The 21,972-nt window shown below is 43.3% G+C and overlaps 1 protein-coding gene across 2 annotated transcripts in view; it reads right to left on the reverse strand.

Moving 5' to 3' along the window:
- Window positions 1-627: 627 nt before the first annotated feature.
- dscamb (Down syndrome cell adhesion molecule b) overlaps window positions 628-21,972 on the reverse strand; it is a 76,568-nt gene continuing 55,223 nt past the window's right edge. The window contains exons 9-33 of one of the 2 annotated variants that reach the window (XM_086125330.1): window positions 20,340-20,618; window positions 19,988-20,107; window positions 17,637-17,816; window positions 15,330-15,526; window positions 14,984-15,080; window positions 14,584-14,712; window positions 14,128-14,295; window positions 12,792-12,862; window positions 12,042-12,285; window positions 11,591-11,737; window positions 10,954-11,109; window positions 9,777-9,910; window positions 9,459-9,612; window positions 9,260-9,377; window positions 8,534-8,700; window positions 8,244-8,342; window positions 7,563-7,751; window positions 7,180-7,470; window positions 6,196-6,372; window positions 5,784-5,814; window positions 5,586-5,701; window positions 5,350-5,499; window positions 3,474-3,674; window positions 3,066-3,368; window positions 628-1,910 (exon numbers count right to left, since the gene is read on the reverse strand). In XM_086125330.1, coding sequence (XP_085981456.1) covers window positions 1,414-1,910; window positions 3,066-3,368; window positions 3,474-3,674; window positions 5,350-5,499; window positions 5,586-5,701; window positions 5,784-5,814; window positions 6,196-6,372; window positions 7,180-7,470; window positions 7,563-7,751; window positions 8,244-8,342; window positions 8,534-8,700; window positions 9,260-9,377; window positions 9,459-9,612; window positions 9,777-9,910; window positions 10,954-11,109; window positions 11,591-11,737; window positions 12,042-12,285; window positions 12,792-12,862; window positions 14,128-14,295; window positions 14,584-14,712; window positions 14,984-15,080; window positions 15,330-15,526; window positions 17,637-17,816; window positions 19,988-20,107; window positions 20,340-20,618 — 4,415 coding nt within the window. In that variant the 3' untranslated portion in view covers window positions 628-1,413. Of the gene's footprint in view, window positions 1,911-3,065; window positions 3,369-3,473; window positions 3,675-5,334; window positions 5,500-5,585; window positions 5,702-5,783; window positions 5,815-6,195; window positions 6,373-7,179; window positions 7,471-7,562; window positions 7,752-8,243; window positions 8,343-8,533; window positions 8,701-9,259; window positions 9,378-9,458; window positions 9,613-9,776; window positions 9,911-10,953; window positions 11,110-11,590; window positions 11,738-12,041; window positions 12,286-12,791; window positions 12,863-14,127; window positions 14,296-14,583; window positions 14,713-14,983; window positions 15,081-15,329; window positions 15,527-17,636; window positions 17,817-19,987; window positions 20,108-20,339; window positions 20,619-21,972 lie in introns of both variants that reach the window. The other variant, XM_086125329.1, reaches the window with a different exon arrangement.

Genomic DNA, 21,972 nt, shown 5'->3' on the forward strand with positions numbered 1-21,972 from the left:
AATTTACATTTTGATATGATATGCACATGAAGACAGAACTTTGATGTCTGGGGACTGAGATGGCCATGGGAGGAGCTTAATTCTGCAATTTTCAGGATGCTTCTGCAATAAATGATTAGAAGTAAAGAGACTTTTAACACATCACAACAGCACGTTAATAATTCTGGAGGACACTGTATTTTGTATGTTGTCAATGTCATTAATTTATTTCAATCTACAGTCGTAGTGGTTCATCCGTGTGTTCAGTCCCATTGTGGTTGCTTTGATTAGGACATTATTATTATTATTACTCATATACAGCATATAAAACATTTTTTGGTTTTGTTTTACTTTATACTGCCTGTCTAGTTATTTGGTTGTGTTATTTGCTTATCACGTGACCTCAAACAGACTTGACCATTTGATTGAAGGTCAGCTTTTGAAACTTGAAAAAGGCGGAAAACAATTCTTAATCTATAAGATTTGATCATCACATACATAACATATATAGGAAAAAAATGAGCTGATTAATGCCAATTTGCTATGTCTCTTCTAAAAGATTTAAGGGAAAGGACGTCCAAACAGATGAGGATAAGAAAAAGAAAAAAATCTGTAACGTTGAGTTCAAGCCACGGACTCCAAAACAGATGTGTGCAAACATGACTAAGGACTTTATTAACCAAATCATTTTCCCCATAATACCCACAAATAAAAGTGATCTCTTTATATATATTCACATTGTATTTTTTTTTTTAAATTGTGACACACAAACAAAAAGAAAATGCCTTTCTTGTGGTTTCCTGCCATGCAGTCACCAGGAGAAGTTGATGAACATTACGATTGATCGACAATGGCGTCTTTCGTCTCTATTGGCTCTTCAGAGTGCTGAAAACCTCCTCGTCGGCCGATCATCAAACGTACTTTAATCATGAAAATAAATTATGAAAGCATTGTTCACCTTCAGAGTACTTTGTGAGCTTCCTCCATGACAATTGATTATTATTTTTTTTATATGTTCTTATTTTTATAGTATAATAGTAATCATAATTATGACTCTAATTCTCCTTGATATAAATTCAATAGCATTTTTTTCCCTCTATCTCAATAATTAAATAAATCACTTTGTCAATCCTCTCGTGTCGTCACTTTTTGAGTAAAAGAATAATCGAGTAGAAAATAAAAGCTGTGAGATCCCAAAGAGGTGACTGAAAAGTGTCAAAGCAACACAGAAGAGCGCGAGAGGAAAGAAATGAGAGCAAAAGAGACAGACTCAGCGAGAGAAAGAAAGAGAGAAAGAAAGAAAGAAGGAAAGAAAGAAAAGCATCACCATCAGACACATGTCAGATACGGCTCTATATACAACAAAGTGTGTTGTGGAAAACCATCCTTGGTGTGCCCGTCATCCAGCAGTGCGTCTGCAGAGTCACCCCAGTGTTATACCAGAGTGTACGACTTGGCATAGGGGTTGTTGCTTTGTTTCAGGTGTCCTCTGGAGTCCAGCAGGGACTCCTGGGAGGTGCTGAGCTTGGCAGCCTGTGCTTGGGCCAGATCCCCAGTGGGCGGGACTTCCGCTCGGACCTCACCCCTCGCCTCTCCCCGTTCCCGGACATCCCTGTGCGGGAGGGTGGACGCCGTTCCCGACTGCCACTGTTGCACCTCCCTGGGTGAGGGCACTTCCATGGGGGTGGGCTCCATCGGAGGGGGCCTCTTTAGGGTACGGCTCCTCTGGGGCTCCAGGCAGGTCTGGCCCATGGCTCCGCCTCCTGCAGCTCCTCTCGTTTCTCCCGTAGCACCGGCAGAACCTCCACCCACTCCGGGACCCGCTCCTCCGCCTGCACCGCCGCCGCTGCTCGCCCCGCCGCCTCGGGGCACGCCGCGGTTCAAAAGGAAGTCCATGCGTAGGTAAGGCGGCAAGTGCACCAGCTCTCCTCCTGAGTGGCAACAGCAAATAAATGGACAGAGAAGACAGTTGAAGACGACTGAATCAATCAATCAATCAGACCCCGCCACAAAAGGTTTCCCCTACCTAACCTACCTAAGTGCTTCTCCTATTCCTCCAATGACAGGACACATGCAAACATTTTCAGTTGACAAATGTCAAAACTGTGGGATGCAAGCTGATTATTCCAAATGTGATTTTTTTTTAGTCTCCTTCACCAATGTATTCAGTTTTAAAAGTCTCCCTTAACTTTTAAAAAAGAAATTAAAAATGTCTGAATTGCATTAGAGTTAAAAAATATCGAATCAATCAATCCTCCTGAAATAATCCCTTTTTCTGACAAAGACAAGCCGCACAATCTATTTTACTGTCAAACCGCTGAGATTTCATGCCGAGGGTAACTTTTACAAATTGGGCTCATGATGACATTGAGGAGACCCTGCCGCCCTTACATTCTTTTCCTTCTCCATTGTTCCCTCTGCCGTGAGTGCGCGCTCCGAGCAGGTTGAGTTCTGACATTTCTCCAATTTTAGAATTCCTCTGCTTAAATCGACACCGCACCGAGAGTTGGAAATCTCATTATCGTCAAGGTTTGCACTGCGACACGGGTTCACCTCGGACCTTAAGGCATTGTGATTCAACTTAACCGTGATTCTAAACTTATACCAATCTTCACCCACTGTGAATCTATCTGATTGATGGAAAAAAGCAACAGAGCGAAAATGAATTCAAAATTATTCCTGCAGAGGTATTGTATTTAAAAGTTAAATAAAAACTTAACTGTACCTGACAAATACAGTGCCCGAGATAAAAATTGTGTATGCTATACTGTCACGTTCATCATTCGCTGGATGTTGTCTACACAGCACACGCTACACAAAGAAACAAGACATTAGTGCTTTTGGAAGTGTTGCTCAACCCTGACAGTCACTGTATCCACACCATCACTGAGTGAGAATTGAACCCAGGCTGACTGCATTGGAAATCGGGCGACACGACCCCATCACTGACTCGTGTACCACAAGCCAGACGAGGATTGCATTTTCAGACGAAACTGTGGCGAGGTGAACCAGCAGTGACTCTGGCACCCTGACAGAAACCAAGCGCAACTGGTGTCCTCTAAGCATCGACGCGATGACATCCTTACCGGGTCTATGCGCTTTGGGCACGGCCATATTCATAACGCGGCTGACATCCTGAGGCTTGGGTGGCGAGGCGGTGAAGCGACAGATGCCCGACTCAGATGGCGTGCTGGAGGTCAGGCTGTCGGTGTAGTCGTTGGTCCCTGCTGTCATCTGCTCGGAGGAGGTGTCGGAAATGAAGCACTCGGTGATGGTGAACTTTGCGTGGCGGAGCTGCTCCTCCATCTTGGCGTGCTCGTAGGCTCTGGCCAGCTCCTCATAGGTGGAGGAGGCGCTCTCGGTCGACACCATGCTGCTTCGCGCTCGATCTGAGGACGGCAAGTTGCATATTAAGCCAACAACACCCCAAAGCATACGAGACTATCTATTGAATTCTGTCCTTCATATTGTCAGCACATTTATTGGTTACCCACCTGTGTCCTGTGATGGGCTGACACTGTAGCTGTCGCTCTCCTTGTCCACAGATCCGGTCGCGCGTGGCGTGGGGAGTCTCCAATCGGTAGTTAGCGTGTGTGAAGAGCTGGTGGGGTGCGGCCTGTTGAGAGTCCACTGGCTGGCGTATCGGCTGCGTGCGGCGGCAGGACCGGCTTTGGCAGTGCGTCTGGCGGTGGGATCTTATGGGGTAGAGGAGTGTCAAATGTGTCTTTCCGTTACGATGAGGGGAAAAAGTGGGATTAATTACACTCATTCATGCAGTAATACGTTCGTAGTAGTGCTCAGTTTGTCAGCCAAAAGTGAGCCCAATGAGTGAATGAGGCTTAATGAAGTGGTGGCAGAGTGCCTGATTGCGTAAAGAGTAATATATAGTGTTGCGATGTGAAAATTATTTCATAGGAGGAAATACTACCAAGATTAATGTGAAAGCCTACTGAGGAGTTGTTTGTTTATTGGGGAGAGTGTGGTACAGTTTAAAGCAGGGGTGTCCAAACGTTTTCGTTTGAAGGCCGCATGCAGAAAAAATGGAAGGGTGAAAGGGCAAATAGTTGAGGAGTTTTCCGAGTTTTTGGGCGGGCCAACGGCCGTCCGTCTATCTCACAGAGTAGATCCAGCACAGCACTTAACAGCAGCCAAATCCCGTCTCCAAAAAAAGAACAAACTGTCGTAAAGGGAACATTTTTCAAACAATTACTTGAGGATCATTAATTTGATGTCTTCATAAATCCGCCACAGAGCACAAAGTGGACAAAACCATTTTTGCCTCTAAAATGGAATTCTTTGTATTCACCACAGTGCTTTGAAGATAAATTGCGTTATTCGTTTCATCACAAATGCTTTATTTGTATCTTTGAATAGTGGAGAAAAGTTGTAGAGCATATAAACAAATGTATTACTGGCAATGGCACCTATTATCCGGACACCCTCCCTGCTCACTCTGCTCAACGTCACATTTTTTTAAACTAACCGAGTATAGTTGCATTCATTGCATTACATGTTTTATTAATGAAGTAGTGTACACTGTGCGTGTACACTGTGTAAAATAAAAAATGATTTTGTACTCTCAGCAACCCCCCCCCCCCCCCCCCCCCCCATTGTAATTTGGGAAGGGTGCGCATAACAGTTTTAGCATTGTGCATTTATTTTCGTTTGGGGCATTAAATTCCGTTTCAAATGCGGACAAGCGGCGGCATTGACCGAACAGTAACAAGAGTGCTGATTTGGAACACTCTGACCTTGGCCGAGGCTCTTTCGATACACTATTATTGGAGCTAACTGTGGTTTGATGCAGTCTCGAAAAGTAAACCTTCAATAGTCTCACACATAGAGTAGAACAATATACTGTATATATCTATGTTTATACATTATACACAATATTTAAGTGCATACAGTATCTGTAGTACTACGCGGTCACGTTTCACATCGAGGGACTGCACAATTATGCATAAGCGAGTGCAAGAAGGATGGGGAGGCGTAGGTGCAAACGTGTCAAGGGGAAGTAAAGGCACCACTACTCTTCATTTATTCCGCGTCGTCGGAGCACAAACGCCAAGTTACTCGATCGCACTGTTGCCGAGTCATCATCATCATCATCATCATCATCATCACAGCTGGAAGTCACCTCATTGACAAGGTGACGAGTTTGCAGTAAATCACAAAGGTGAACTTTGCCGACGAGGGAAATATGCGAGGAAAGAAATGACCAATTATCCGCGGCTCGGTTTGTGCTGCAGTTGCTAAAAGCATACGAAATGGCTTCGTTCATGAAAATGATCGCAGCAATAAGTACAACAACAAGATGGAATATTTAGGAAAGAGGTAATAGAAATGGGCACTAACAATGGTGGGACTCACTGGTTCCGGGCCTGGCATCGGACACGTCCACCAGTGGTCCAGTGGACTGGGAGAGAGACTGGTAGTGGACTGTATGCGTCACCGTGGACGACTTCTGCTTGTTTGTGTCGCCAAAGTCGTTATCGGTCAGCAACACAGTGGATCGGTCATCTGCCGGGTCAAATGAAAGATGGCGGGGCGAATATGAGAACGTGTGGGCAAATTGTATTTCTTTTCGTTCATATTCTCGGTCTTACCGATTGTCTCCATGGTGTCCCTCTCTTCGATAAGCAGCTGCGCTCTCGGAATATCGATGTGCATTCTTAACGTCTGTTGCTGCTTGTTCACGTTTTCTGGCGTCCGCGTGTTCTTACTGTGCACATTAATGGGAGGGGGGGGGCATGATTTTTTTTTTTCTGTTGCCTTGAATTGTACAAGGGATGCAAAGTACTCACCTCATAAGCATTTCTGCCAGGCTTTTGGCATCTGCGAAGTCAACAATGAAACTTGAGTTACGAACAATATAAAGCTGTCAAAAATGATAACGAGCAGTGGAAAGTTGTTGGAGGAGATTGTTTAATCCTATGTCATGTTCACCTTCAATGCAAATTTGTTTACGTATTCCATCAAAGTTGGGATCTTAAATGAGGTTGTATTCATGTCAAAATATTTATTCAGAACACAACTCCAAAGAGGTTTTTTACCAGGTACACGCTCTTTCTCACATGCAGTATACTGTACATACTGAAAGACTATTGCACATGAGTACAGGTTCATGTTTTACCATGAACACATCGAACAGACACGCGGAAGACGGAAAGGCTTGGCATTGTGACTGACAAAAATCATTTCAATCCACGGGCCAACCTCGGAGTCTTTTGAGCCTCTGCTCCCTGCGTCTCCGCTTCAGCACCATAAGCATGATGAACACCAGGGCGGCCACCACCAGGATAGACGTGATGGTCACCACCATCTTCAGACCTCCGCTGCCCGACATGTTGTCTGAGATGGGATCGCCTGTTTTCAGCAGGGGAGGAATGGTACCTTGAAAGAAACAGATTTAGATACATTTTTAAAATTACCTTTTTTTGTGTGGAATTGTGCCATAGACGAAATCATCGTTTTAAAAATGAGGTCTATTTGTTTTTTCAATTTGAGAAAAATAAGACTGGTCACTTTCGGGTTATATGGAATTGTAGATCTTTGGAACTATTTAAGAAAAAGTCCAATACAATTGTGTAGACTGCAAAAAGAACCCTGCTTGGACAGTGAATTGAATCACGTTTGAAATGTAAACATTTTCTCTGTTGACAGCATTTAATGCATCTCCGAAGGATCAGGCGTTTTTTTTCTACGATTGCTCAAGTTTGAGAAGAAATTTTGCCATGATCCGCGTGAGGCTCGTGTTGAATGTTTGCTTTTATTGAGCTGCCAAACTGACAAGCTCCCCCACAAAATCGTGTTTGCCCACACACAGAGGAAAGCGCATCCACACACACATCCGCCATCCTGACAGGCTACTTAAACTCCTCAAGCAAAAGCCCTCAAAGAAAATTAACGCGTAGTATAGAGTGCGGCGCTCTCATCGCCTCCCGTCTGTCCGCCTTAAAAGCACCCTTTCAGTGTGAATGGCACACTCTGTCGTCGCACAATAAAGCTCTCGCTTTGCCAACTACAATTAAATATGAAGAGTTGTATTCTTACTCCCCTGGATGCGTGACAGAAGCGAAATGATGTTCTGGCTGCTTGAGATGCAGACGACAAAGTTGTGTAGATCCCGAGTGTCGGCTCACAAACGCAACTGTGATTTAATGAAGGGCAGACATGTTCAGAAATAAATTTCAAACTCACTTCCATCTGCGCTCAGAGTGGCAAAGGTGAGCTTCTTTTCCGCCGAGCCGGCACTGTTGATGACCTTCATTTGCAAGTCGTACCAGGTGGCTTCCTGCAAGTCGTACAGGATGTAGCTCTTGGTCAGCGACGTGCGCTGAGCTGTGGTCCAGGTGGCCGAGTCCACAGCTTTGTACTCCAGTATGAAGGAGGTGATCGGACAGCCGCCGTTGTTCCAGCCAACCAGATTAAGTCTGGCGCGGGAAGAGTTGATGCTGGCGAAGAGTTCATGTTCTTTGGCAAACTGCGGTTCTGAAGAGCAGACACACACACACGCAGAAGCTCGGCTTTTTGACTTGCCCGGCAAGATTCATAACATCCATCCACCAATTCATCCATCATACCTTTCCCGTGTGTTTTAGCTTCAATGATCTCACTAATTCGGCCTGGCCCAACAGCGTTCTGGGCCGTCAAAGTGAATTTATACCAGGTGCCGCACTTTAAATTCTCCAGACGGTACAAACGCTCGCTGGGACTGATGGGAAAACTGCCCCACTGCTCGCTGTTATCCTCTGAGTACTGCAGGATGTATCCTGCCGATGAAAAGATGACAGAATATGTTCTGAAAAATCTTTCTAGTTCTGTGAACAACATCACGTTTTCGCAATCAGGATCATATTGGTCTTCTAAAGATGGATTTCCTCGCCAAAAGACTCCCCACCAAGTGGGATTTGATTTGTGGTTCACTGTTTCATGAGTTTCAGCTGATCCGTTATTTTACCCTGGCTGCGGTTAGTTATATTTTCAGGGAAAAAACCTCAACAAATAATATTTTGAGGTCAAAAAATTTTATAGCGATTGCAAACAAATTCCAACACAGAACAATTGAGTCTTGTCATTGTAGCACTTCAAGACATTTTTGAACAGTAAATGGAAGGATAAAGTGATATTTGAAAGCACAACTAGGGTCATATTTTGTGTCCGACTTTTGAAGGATCTGCAGAGACTCTGGATAAGGTTTTAAGGTTAAGGTGCTTGCTGAATCTGCATCAGAGGTTGTAGATGAATATGCCAGAATGTCTCACCTCTGATGGAGCTTCCGCCATTGTCTCCTGGTATCCATGACAACGTGATGGAAGTTGTGGTGGTCTTGGTCACTGTGAGACGTGGCTGATCAGGAGGCACTGCGGATGGAAGGATAAAAACACTTCGGTGCGCGATGTAACATTTAGAGATACAATGGACCACTGCATACTTGCATTGCAACTAATATGGGCATTCATTTTGTTTGTTTAGAGTAAATCATTCTCGTAAAAGTCTTGTTTTTTTTTTGTTTTTTTTCCTTGACATGAATTATCCGTGCATGATGACTTGCCTTGAACCTGCAGGTTAAGCGTGATCTCATCTGAGCCCCAGTTGTTGCTGGCCACACAGCTGTAATTGCCGGAATCCTCTGCTTTGACTGTGCGGATGATGAAGCTACCGTTGGTGTGGACGCTCCGTCGGCCATCCACCAGGACAGGCGCAGGTGTCCCATTGGTGCTGCAGAATAATAAAGTGGATAATATCGACTGTACACATTACAAGCCAAAACAAAGCATGCTGCCACATTACATTGGAAACATAAACGCTCACACCTCGAGACAATTTTGAATCTTCCATTAACCTGCCATGCATGTTTTTGGAATGTGGGAGGAAAACCGGAGTGCCCGGAGAAAACCCACGCAGGCACGGGGGGAGAACATGAAAACTCCACACAGGGAGGCCGAACCCACGGCATCTGCACTGTGAGGCAGACGTGCTAACCAGTCGATCACCATACCTACTTATTTACTTTCAAGGCAAATTAATTAATTTCAAGTTTGATTTGAGTTAAAAAGAAGACAATATGTAAGAGTGAAATGTTCGAACAAAGGAAACAAATCCAAATTACATTCATTTAATAAATCAGTTGTGCTGCAGTCCACTTTTTGGAGAATCACCAACATGTATGAGTGAGGGGGTACTCATCGTACGATAACAAGATGTGGGACGTCGCGAGCTAAAAAGGGAACCACTGATGTAGTTTTTTTGGTGCGACAATTCTTGACGTCTGACTTACTTTCCTTTGAGCCACTTAATCGTGGGAGAAGGGTCCCCAACATATTTGCACGGCAGAACAATGTCCTTCATCCAAGGAGTGGTCACCGTACCATTAAAGGTTAAAATTCTGGCTGGAGCTAAATATAACACACAAGCAGTGAAACAAACTGATGAGAGAAGGACACAAGGGCAGACTACTTATCCTCGGCCTACTGCACCTTTAGGCAGAGGCTCCACTGTGATCTTCTCACTGTTGTTGCCATGACCGGCGGCAGTCACAGCCACCACCCAGATGCTGTACTGCCTGTTCCGAGCCAAATTTGTGATCCTGTAGAAATATACGTCGGGAGAGGCCTCAAACTCACTCATCACCTGCAAATTGGAGAGGAGAAGAGATTACTGTATCACTGTGGGGGCCACCGTATTCCGACATCCTTGTCACACAGCGTTGCGATATGAGTCATCCACATTACAAGACCGATGTACAAAGAAAAGAAAAGAAAAAAGGTAATCCTGTGGCACACAAACACTATTACCATCGGATGCAGGTTTGAGCAGAAGACGATGTACTTCCTAATGATGCCGTTGAGTTTGAGAGGCGGCATCCAGGAAACAAACACCACAGAGCTGCTGGAGGCAGCAGCCTTCACACCTGCAGGGGGACCAGGAACTGGGATGGACAGAAATAAGTCAAACTCAGAAAAGGAAATGAATATGCAGTCCTATAGGGGGGATACCATTACTTTCTGTCATAAGAAAAGAACTATGAATTCTGTGCTGTTTTTTTAAAATATGTATCTAAAGACAAAGAACATTCTTCTCTTAGCATGATGCAGGGCATTTGCACCGCCGCCAACGACAACCACGGTGATAATTAGTGACACTTAAACCTGAGTATTTTTATCTTTAAGATATTTCTAACAAACGTTTTGCAGTGTATCTCCTTTGAAGGAAGGTGTCTCTAGATCCATTCAGTGCACGGCAACGAAAGGAAAGTACAGTAATGTGATGAATTACCGTATTGGCCCGAATATAAGACGGCCCTGAATATAAGACGACCCCCTCTTTTTCAAAACTCAAGTTTGACAGAAGACTTTTTGAACACCAAATTAATTTTTATACAGAAAATAATTACAGTACATCTGAAACAAATGATTATAACAATATACTTGAGAGAAAAAGCATGTTATTTTGCCTCATTCCAATCTTAATATCTGAACATCTAAATATGTAAACTAAAGTGCAATCACATTCGTAAATGAATGGCTTCTGGTTTTTGAAATGTAAATTACATCATAACTTCTCCTCAGCTGCCGGTTAACCTGGCCGATCTTCGACCCACTTTTCTCCAGATTGTCGCTACGTTTCTCCATTTTCTGTTATCTCTTCTATTATTTTCTTCTCTTTTCTTTCTTACCTCTATTTTTATTTTTCCTCTTCGTGACAGGGGTTCACTTTGGCCTGGGAAGTCAAGTTCAGCATTTGCTTCAATGATATCTGGCGCCATCTAGCGTCGTGAATGGGCATAACGTCTAGACCCCGAATATGAGACGACCCCCACTTTTTCAGTCTTATTTCAATGCAAAAAACACCATCTTATATTCGGGCCAATACGGTACAAAGCAGACTGAACATACGGAAAGGGTTCCAGAAAACAAGAAAACAGGAAAAATTTGGTATACTGTATGTTTGTTTTCCATTGTGGTGTCTTACCATCCTCTTTTGTCCGCACGTAGATCTGCTCACTGCGAACACCATCTCCAGCATTAGTGAAGGCTAACACCTGAATGCTGTAGTTAGTGTACTTCTCCAGACTACCCAGTTCCAGAGATGGCTGACTGGTGGTTATGTTCCTGATTTCTCCGAGTTCTAACACATGGGGGGGGGGGGGGGGGTGATGAATTCATGAGCCGAACATGAATAATAGTCGTTGAAGTTTTATCCTGTGTGTGTGTTGCCATTTGTATCCGTAAATAATGTACAAACCAGCACCAACTAACGGAGATAAAAAAATAATAATAATACAAAAGAATCACAGATAGATGGTTACTTAATCAAATGAATTTTGAATTATTGTGGAATAAAAAAAAATAGACTCAGGGACTATATGGGGTATATGACGTGGGTAAAATGCTGTTCTGGTTCAGTATAATGATGCAACAGTGCCCCCTAGTGCAATACTTATAAAAACACAGAATTGAAAAAAAAAACAATGAATGGATGAATAATAACAACAGCAGCAACAACAACAACAATAACAATAATAATAATGCATCTATAGTTACATTTAAATGTCATTACCTTGCACTGATCTTTGCATAATGTAAGCATATCTAGAGTATGTTAATACCTCCGTCAGGCAGATTTGCCCAGTAGATGACTCTGTAGCCCTGCAGGTTTCCATTGAGAGCCTCTCTCGGTAGCTGAATCCAGGAGAGGGAGATAACATCGGGGGACTTGGCCACAGCCAGCACATTTTCAGGAGGCCGAGATGGCACTGAGAAAGAAGCAGAGGTATAAATCGTGTATATCGTATATATAAATAGTATGCTTGGACACATAAGTAATGTGAACTTAAATAGGTTTTGAAAATACAGTGGTGACAGTTTTAAATGTTCCGTTTAGGTGGTTAACTGTACTTAATCACTTCTCTGGAAAGATTATTTCCTTATGTATGAAAAAAGACAAATGACACATTTTGAATAAACTAAATTTGCAAAGCGCGATAAGCATGGACTCATATGCACACACACACACACACACACACACACACACACCAGGCACAGTCCTCCCGTGCTTACCGTCCTCCAAAGTTTTGGTGACCACCTGCTGTGAGGACGGACCAGTCCCGGCCCGGTTAGCCGCTTGGACAACCACGCTGTACTGTGTGAACTTCTTCAGGTTGTCCAGCACAATGCTCTCCATTGTGTCTCCTGTGGTGTCCACGCTGATGATGGTGAACTGGTGGCTTCCACCGGGGCTGTACTCCCTGTAGCCTACCTGGTAGCCTCGGATCACGCCGTTCTGCAAGTGCTTGTGGGGAGGCTGCCGTAGACGAGAAATAATTAATCGCCATATGAGGAGACAATAGATGAATAAATAGACAGAATTTAGAGACAATTCTTGAATTGCATCTCAGTACATTGAGCAGGCCTATCCGTAGTGAGGCCTGTGTGTGGATGACTGGGCTTTCGTGATCACGACAAAGTTTTAAAATTCGGTTTCAGTCTTGTTTCCTTCACTGCTTCAGTGATTCGATTAAAGAATAACAATTACTTACAGTACTTGGCTTAGGATAATAATCTTTCTACAACTTGAACCGCAAACTCGACAGACTCTTTTTCAATTATCAAAACCTTTTGGCAGATTTCTTCTTTTTCAGTTTTTCTTATTCCTTTAGGAAGGGTTAATTACTTTCTGGCAGGTTGAAAGAAAACCAGACAACAACAACAATAACAAACTAACAAACACTAATCATGCAGCATGCTGCAAATGGCCACCGGGCCAGACTTTCGATCCCACTGTTAATGTGCCGTCGACTGTCACTCTACCTTCCAGGAAACTTTGATGCTCTGTGGGGAGGTGGGCTCCAGAATAACATCTTGTGGAGGACCATCAGGAGCTGCAGAAAGAAATCTATCAGTCAACATTACCATGCGCTTGTGTCTTAAATGGGACGGATGATAAACCATCAAGAGCAATTTAGTTGACACGTTTAACTTCACTAGAGGGTGCTGTCGAGTTAAAAATTTGGGATTTGAGTGCTCACGATTCTTAATGTGCCTTGCAGCTTAATGGCATAATAAAAAAACAATATTCACATTTAAATGTGACAAATGCTTTACTTACTTTGAATTTCATGCTTTATCTCATTAATTTAATGCACCCACAGGGAAAGTACGAAATAGATTAACATTTATTGTAGTGGCTACCACGCCGGAATGATGGGTAATATAAAACCCCCCGAATAACTGCATGTTATGGTGGGCTCTAGTTGTCTCATGACAAATTTTCACTCACAAGTACTCATGGATGACCATCTTTGTATGGGATCAAGCATGCTCTGCTGGTTAGTGATAGTGGCTTCAGCTGGAACAAGCTGTCCACTTGAATTAATGAAAGCCACACCTCTAAAAGACGCCTCCATCGGGCATTGTCTTTAACATATTTCCTAAAATAGTGAGTTTGTTGAAAACCTGAATCTGCCATAACAGAAATAGAGGCCTCATATTTTCTCTGTGTCGCTGATGGTGTGGTGGCACACTCGCCTGACTTGTGTGCGGGCAGCGTGGAATCGGTTCCCACTCAGTGACGGTGTGGATGTGCGTGTGAATGGTCTCAATATGTGCCCTGCGACTGACTGGCGACCACTTCAGGGTATAGTCTGCCCCCCCCCCCTCCCCGCCCCAAGTCAGCTGGGACAGGCCTCCAGCAACTTCCCTGTTCAGGATAAGTGCTGTTGAAAATGGATGCATGTATGGATGGATGGATATTTTCTCTCTCTCAAGGAAAAAAGAGGAAAACGGGGTTCCACTCAGAGGCTGTAATTACCTTTCCTATGGCATTTGGTAATACCATGTGTCCCGGTAAATGCCATCATTACCACACACCACTGCAGAGCAGAGGTGGCATGCATAATGCTCAAGTTGCTGTATGCAGCAACCAGAAGGACAAACACGAGTGAGTCAAAAATGGATTTGACTGAATTTATGATTAAAATATAGACATATTTTTAAATACTGTATCGTATTACAAAATTGCAATGCAGAAAGGCCTCCTAGTAGGAAATACTTTAGCCCTGATAGATGCCCAAAGATGAGTGAAAAATGCCTTAGGTAGGCCATGATATGACAAAAAAAAAAAAAAAAGAGTGAGTCGCTTTCGAACCGGCTTCATCAGTGGTGATGGTGAGTTCGTTGCTCGGGTTGCTGTTGCCGATGACGTTCTTGGCAACCATGCGGATGTTGTAAGTGGAAGAAGGGTGGAGGTCAATGATGGTGGCCTGGTTGAGCTGCGGTGACACATCTTTGGTCACTTGGGCTGAAAGCCATGAAGCTGGAGGGAAAAACAGAAAGACGGGCAATCAGATATGATAACGTGTCATCGTGCGGACACAAGCCAAATGAAAAGATGCTTATCAAATGAAGAGAAAATGTTTTTATGATGGGATGCATTATATAAGTTTCGACCGTTAGTGACGCAGCTTGCCTCAAGATTCTTCAGATCACGCTTTCATGATACTACTTCAGTACATCTCTGTTCCAATTGGAAGCGCCTTAATTCAAGTTGGGTCCCCCCCCCCCCCCCTCATGACTGATTTAAAATAGAATCGATGATCAATACCTGATTTGTTCTTGCATTCTATGTCATATCCTATAATGGGGCTGTTTCCATCAAAGCCCATAGTCCAGCGAAGAGCGATGGTCCTGTCTTTGACTTCCCGGATCTCCACCTCAGGAGGGTCAGGAGGCTCTGTGGTCAAGTGTGAAGAAAACAAAATACAATTACAGAACATTTGCTTGGATCAGATTTGTATCTTTGTTTCTGTCAAAGAAACAACGAATATAAGGACACCAAGGAGCACATTTTCAGATCATACAAAGGAGACGTGGTTTGGAAAGGCTTCAAGCAAGAGCCAGAAATGTACTTTTTAAAAAATGTCAATGTGTATAAAACATTTGCAAGTTGTGTAATTGAGGTGAACATTTTTTTTTTTTAAATCATCCCTTTGGAAGTGTTTTACCTTGCACAGTAAGCTGTATGATTCCTCGATCTTCTCCAAAGGAGTTGATGGCATGGCAGGAGAAGAAACCAGAGTCCTCGCGCACGGTGGGCATAATCTGTGGAGAGAAAACACACAATTCCTCTGACTAAGAAAGAGAGTCACACTGTCACTGTAAAATCTGAACGAATTCATCAAATAGCAGAGTTGGAAGAGGAAAGTCATGTGGAAGAAAAAAACATATTTCAGAATCGTCAGAATCTTAAATACCGTGATCATGTGGAGGCAAGAGACTAATTTAGTTTTCGGCCATTGACTTCTCCAGAGACAGATTTCCTTTTGAAGATTTTAAAGTTTTGACACTCACCACCAGCGTTGAGATGACTTCGTCGGCCACCTCCTTGACGGTGACGATGTATCGGCTGGTCTCAGGGTTGATGATGCGTTCTTCTTTGTCCCAGCGCACCATGATGGGCTTCTCTCCATGTGCGATGCAACTCATCTTCTTTTCCTCCCCCTGTGTGGCCAAGGTGGTGTTGGGATAGGATGTGATCATCGCCGGAACTACAAGTGGACGACACAGAGGGAATTGGTAAGAAGCACGAAACCGGCTGGGATCACCGTCGTCGTCATGCCATCCTTTTGAACGTGGGAAAAGGCCAATAAGACATGATCATAAAAAGTCACAGAAAAACTATGAAAAAAGTCATGATGTCTATGCTATTTCAGCATTTATCAAGGTAGGTTTTCAACAATCTAGCTTTTCACTCGCGGAGGAATCCGGAGCCATGACATGTATATATATGCTCATGTGCAAAAAAAAAAAAAAAGTGTTGTTGTCTGAAAGGCAAAAAAATACCAACTTTGGAGATATACCTTGTTGTTGCAAAGCAGCGGTATGGGATTTTACATTTGTAATGTATTTATTTGTTAGTGTTTTGGCACACAGTTTGTAGAAGGATCCGGTTTGGTATCGTTATTTGTAAATGCACTGAAAAAAAAAAAGAATAAAATGTGTATTTCCAGCAACACGCGGCGAAAATGTAACTTTTTCTAAATTCTCGGCGCCTGCTTTGATGATGACAGTGAGCGGTAACGTGCAGTTTTTTGAGGAAGAGGCTGCTGAGACGGGGAAGAAAGCCCTGACTCCTGACTGAACTCCCATCGGTCTGATCGTGGAGTCGATCTGGCGGAGTGCCGTAACCACACACCGGACTCATTATCAACACAACTAGTCAGGGAGTGCGTGTGCACGTGCGTGTGCGTGTGTGTGAGTGTGTGATTGAGCAGAATGTTTATACATTGTTAATGTCTCTCACTCAGACTGCTTAGAGTATTTTTATTCATTCTCACACCTCCTTTCATACTTCTCACATAAGGCCGATTAGTCCAAAGATTTTGGGCTACAATGATCAGGCAAAAGTGTGAAAGTGCTGAATTGGATTACACCACATTAGTTCGGAGGCTCTGAGCAGAGAGCGTGAATGTACTAATCTGTATCACCGAGCACATTATGGGTATTTTCCTTCTTCTTATCATCGATCCCGGCCTCCCTGTGTGGAGTCTGCATGTTCTCCCCATGCCTGCGTGGGTTTTCTCCGGGTACTCCGGTTTCCTCCCTCATTCCAAAAACATGCATGGCAGGCTGACACTCTAAATTGTCCCTCAACGGATGCTTCTGTGTGCATGTGCCTGATTATTACATAGCATGAGTGTGTGTGTGTGTGAGAGCAGCAGTGGTGTGGGGCTGAGCGGGCAAGCAGAGCAACCCGTGCTCTTGACACATCTCAGCCACACTACACGATGGAGGATGGCGAGAGAGCATGTACCCCTGCAGCGCTAACTATGATCCCTTTCGCTCCCTCGTTCCATGTGCCTCCTCGAGCTCTCACCAGGACAGCCATGATTTAATGATGAGAGAGACCACTTTGATTATTCATACGCAGCAGACAGGTCCGCTGGGCACACTGGTGTCTCACGCGCACATTAGAATAGGCATGTGTATGGAAGCATGAAGACAGACGCACAATCAAAATACACAATCAAAATATGAGTGCTTATATTTTTTGTAATGTATTATTCAATTTATAAATGGCTTTATTTCAAATCCTTCTTTGAAACTGACGCTGTGCGCGTGAAACGTTTAAAGCTCATCTGTTATTCACTGGCGGCCCCTTCTGCTTCCTCCCTGATGCCCCATACCGTCATCTCCCTTCCAATGTCCCTACGAAGGAAATTGCTGATTTATTTTGCATTGGCACTATGAATTTTAAGTAAGTCCTATTAAAAGAGGCCGCGCTCTAAATGGTATTGCTTCTTAACGGGGCCTATTTTTGCCTTCGAAATCTGAAGCCGCGGCAAAGCAAGTTCAAACTGATGAGGACGGTGTTTGCTCAGTGAAAAAAAAAAAAATGAAGACACTATACACTTTTATGGAAATGTTGCATTCAGAATTGTAGGTATGTACGTAAAGGCTTTAAAATAGTTTTTTTCCCTCTGAAGAGCAGTTTTGACTTGTCATTTTCAAAATTTGAGCAGCAATTTTTTTCCAGGTTAATCCCAGGGAGATGAAGCAAGAATTTCATTAAACAATAAAAATACAACAATATGATGGGCGAGTTGAAGGTAGGGCTGCAAGTGCATCATCTGATATGGATGAGGTAAAGAGTCTTACTTTTGACAGTGAGGTACATGGACTTGCTGACGTCAGCGCCCACATCGTTGCTGACCTTACACAGGTAAAAGCCGTTGTCGTCCTCCAGCACGTGTTTGATCAGCAAAGAACCATTACTCAGCTGCTGGATGCGAGAGCCGCTGTTCAGGAGGATGGGCTGAAACAGGGGGACGCCTGCACCTGTGGCATCAAAAGGGACACTATTCAGTCGACATACAGGATTGACATACAGTATATCAGGGGTGGGAAAACTTTTCTGCTCAAGGGCCATATTTGTTTTCATAACGGACAGATGGACGAGGTCATTTGCAGATGTGGATGTAGAAAAAGTAAACCAATGTACTTGATTAACAAAATAATATTCCATCCTCATTTAAATAAAATGATTAATTCAATTATGATTAATCAAGAATTTTATTTCTCCAAAAATATTAAGTGTAGAACTGAAATTGTTTATTTTCCCAATTTTTAAAAAAATATTTACACAATTCTATTTCAATTAACTAATTTGAGGGCTAAATAATGCAACTATCCGGCATGGTGGGCCTGATAAAAGACTGGCGCATGCTGTATGCGGTCCAAGGGCTATTTTTGCCTGCCCGTGATTATTTTTAATTTAAATTTTTGATTGAACTGCAAAAAAAGTAGGTTAGTTAGTTAGTTAATTAGTTAGTATTACAACAGCTGGCATATTTGGACATTGGAGGCAGGTTTACAATGACCGGGATAAATTAAGTGTTGATTCAAACCAAAATAAAATGAATTTATCACACAGATTTTGTATAAAGTCTTATTAGATTGTGTATTCGCATACCTAATTAAGTTTCCAGTGGGTGTATGAATACATATAATCACATGTTGGCATGACCCAGACCTAGATGATTACGATGCCCACTCTGTGTGCTTTCATTTGAGCACATGTGTTTACAGATTTGACGACAAAGCCTGTCAGATTTTGGAAGGATTGTAAACATGTTTCTTAACACCGGGTCTAAATCCTTAAACCGACCAACAGCTGCCGAGTGCGGTGTCGAGAGCTGAGCTACCGACGTGATGCAATCAGAGCGGACGTAATGCTCATGTTGAACAAGGCGACAGATTGGTGGCAGAGGGGGAGAGTCTCAATGTGAGGCTTTGCCAGTCGGATGGATTGTATTTAGACAAGGATTAATATGCATGTGTGAGTGGACAACTCCCAGGATTTTTTGTTTGTATAAAAGATAATGAAAGAAGAGGACAATTATTTGTGTTAATGACTTTTAAAAATGATGTCATGGCCCTTTAACGGAAACGTGGATGTTTTCTTGATAACAAATAGAGTTGATGAACAGCAGTGTTCTGAAGTCTGACGTAAATGTCACAAACTGCCGCATGTAAGAAAGAAGTCTTAAACTCGGATGTGTCGCCAACAAGGACGTGAATAAGAGTTAAGTCCTCACGAGGACTACCTGTGAAAGTGTGAAAAATAGAGTCACTCCAGAATTTACTTTTGATTATCCATTTCTCTTAAACATAAAAACGACCATTTCACTTTCCACCGAGAAGAGCTCTAATATTTCACAGGATATTTCTGTGGAACTATACCGGACATATTGGACTAAAAACTTGCGCATATAATTTCCTCTTACTCTGACTAATGCAATGTACCGAGAGTTCTTTGAAAATCTGTGACAGGGGCCTTAGATAGCAATCGGGAATGTTCGGATGGTGTTAATCTTTCTCTCTTTTTGTGTGTGAGTGTCTCTCTCTCTCTTTCTCTCAACCCCCCCGCCGCCCCACTCACACACACGCACGCGCGAATCCCATCAAAGGTTGAAAAACAGATATTTCATTGTTTTGATCATAGAACCAAGTGCATAGACACACTTGCACATGGTCACACGCACACTTGCACAAATCCCCATCGGTTGCTGTCTTTCTGTTGGTGAAGCTTTCATCCCTGGTTATATGGATGAGGTAGCAAACACCTGGGACCTCGCTTCATGTGCTCTGCTCGTGAGGCTGAACTCACCTGCTGCCTTCCTGTCCGTATGCCAGGCTGCCTTATTGTTCTTCTATGCCCCGATGTGTTGCCTGTTTTTCTATAATCGGGTCTTTCTCGGCGATAATGCTCTGAGGATTTGGGGTGACAACTTGCAAGACCGTGTGAGCTGTACAGATGGATATGTGCGCTCTGTGCATGCATCAATAACCTCTTCATGTGTATAAATGCACGCACCCGTGTGCACCACCTAACTAAATACAACTCAGCCTACTCAAAACAAAACAAATACAAATCCCCACCAATGAATCATCTGTGTTTACTGACAGGTGTCTTAGGTGAAAGTAACCTTTTACGGCAAGTATTGTACCTTTAGAGTGCTCCCATACAATGGTGGGTGGCGGGTATCCTTCAGCAGAGCAGTTGAGAGTGACAGTCTTCCCATAGATCCCATCTTGGTCCTCGGGTTGAACCACAAACTGAGGAGGAACTGTACGCACACAACAGTTTATGTAAATGTAATGTTTTATTGTTTTGTACGCATTTTTAAGGAAGTTATAATAATCCGAGTAGGCATAACGCAGTGGAAGGGGCATGTGAGTCATATTTATTCACGTGAATCAAATCCCTGCTCTGTATGGTATGTAAATGTAGGCCAGTACATTTAGAAGTACCATAATAATATTTGGTGGTGGACTGCTCCAAGTTGCCACTGGCCTCACCTCGAACAATTAGTTGACTCTGATGCTCCACAGCGGCCGCTTCATTGCGGGCAATGCACGTATAGTTGCCATTGTGGTCAGGCGTCAGATTGGAGATTCTCAGTGAGCTGGTGAAATCAATGTTGTCCACAGTCACGCCCAGGCTAGTCGGGATCGGTCGTCCATCTTTTTGCCAGGTAATGTCCAGAGGTCGGTCACCTGACATGACCACGCAGGGGATGAAGACGCGCTGACCGATGGTGAATCGCTGAAACTCAAAGGGCTGAATGTAGGGAGGGACTGAAGACAGAGCAGTGGAGACGAGTGGGGGCGAGGAGACATACAAAGGAAGATAGTCTGTAATTAGAAATAATTTCAGATGCCAGAGCGCATTTATTTCTTTAAATTCAACTGACATCCTGTAATTTTCTAACTGCAGCGCTTCGGAAATGTCTTTGAAGGAACATAGAGAACCTGAAATGCAAAGAATTCTGTAATATGTAATGAAATTCTTGACGTTCACCTTTAACGGCTTTCACATTTACATTTATCTTATGCATAGTCGCCCAGTGTTTGTTTTACAACCTGATGAATGTCCTGGGGAATGCTTAAAATTGTCAACGTATTAATCGAGAACCGTCAAATTCCTTCATGAATGTTAATGCAGACGTATTACAAGAAGGTGCAAAAAAAACGGTGCTAAAATCGAAGAACAGGAAAGCCAAATGTTAAAATGTGGAATGTTCTGGAATACATTTCTAAACAGATGACGCACAAGTGCATCAGAATGCTGGGAAACAATATGTACGGAGAAAAAAAGAAACACATGCTCATCCATGTTAGGACTAGGATTTCACAAATGTATGGCCATGAAAATTCGACAGCTCGAGGACATTCCTGTACATTTTGGGCCATAGAATTGAACAAACTATTATGTTGGAGTTGTTCAAGGAGAGGTTCAATATTTCAGCCTTGTGGGGTACTTAAGGGCGGAAGTTGACCTGTACTTATTTTCTTCTATTTTCTATTAGCTTCCTACCACTCATCTACTATAAACTGTATATTACCCAACCTGTACATCATACCTTCATAAAATATGTTGCCAAATGGCCTGCTTATTTAAGTAATTACAGTGATTAGGGAGGCACAATCTGGACTGTAATTAATGTATCCCACACTCCTATGTGGGTGGTTAGGACATTGATCAACAATGACAAGAATAGCACTTGAAATCAAGGTAGAATGGCAACCCGCCAACATAATAAGAAAGAGTTACGCAATAAACTGTGTTAAACTTGTCTCTTGGAATTGCACGAGTCATCTTTGAGTGTCCAGTGAAATCAAATAACTGTGAAAATAAGCAGCCAGTAGCTGCTTATTTAATTCCCAACAAAGTGGAGATAATGGACTCCGGGGTTCCCCGAAGACCGCCGTGTATTTTCAGCATGAGCGGGTTGAAATTAACAAATGCATTCTCTTCGCATGATACCGCTGGGAAGTGTTGTTTTGGATCATCGGCCTCTCTTGCGTTCTCACTCTTCTCTCTCCACCTCTGTTGCCCTCGCTTCATGAGCGAGTGTTAACGTGGCGGCGGCGGCATCCTCGCGTACCGATCAGACTGAAGGAAATGGAGCGTTATGGAGAAGCCCTACTT

This window comes from Hippocampus guttulatus, chromosome 12 (assembly GCF_054856545.1).
Source record: "Hippocampus guttulatus isolate MCC_2025c chromosome 12, RoL_Hgut_1.0, whole genome shotgun sequence".
NCBI classification, from domain to species: domain Eukaryota; kingdom Metazoa; phylum Chordata; class Actinopteri; order Syngnathiformes; family Syngnathidae; genus Hippocampus; species Hippocampus guttulatus.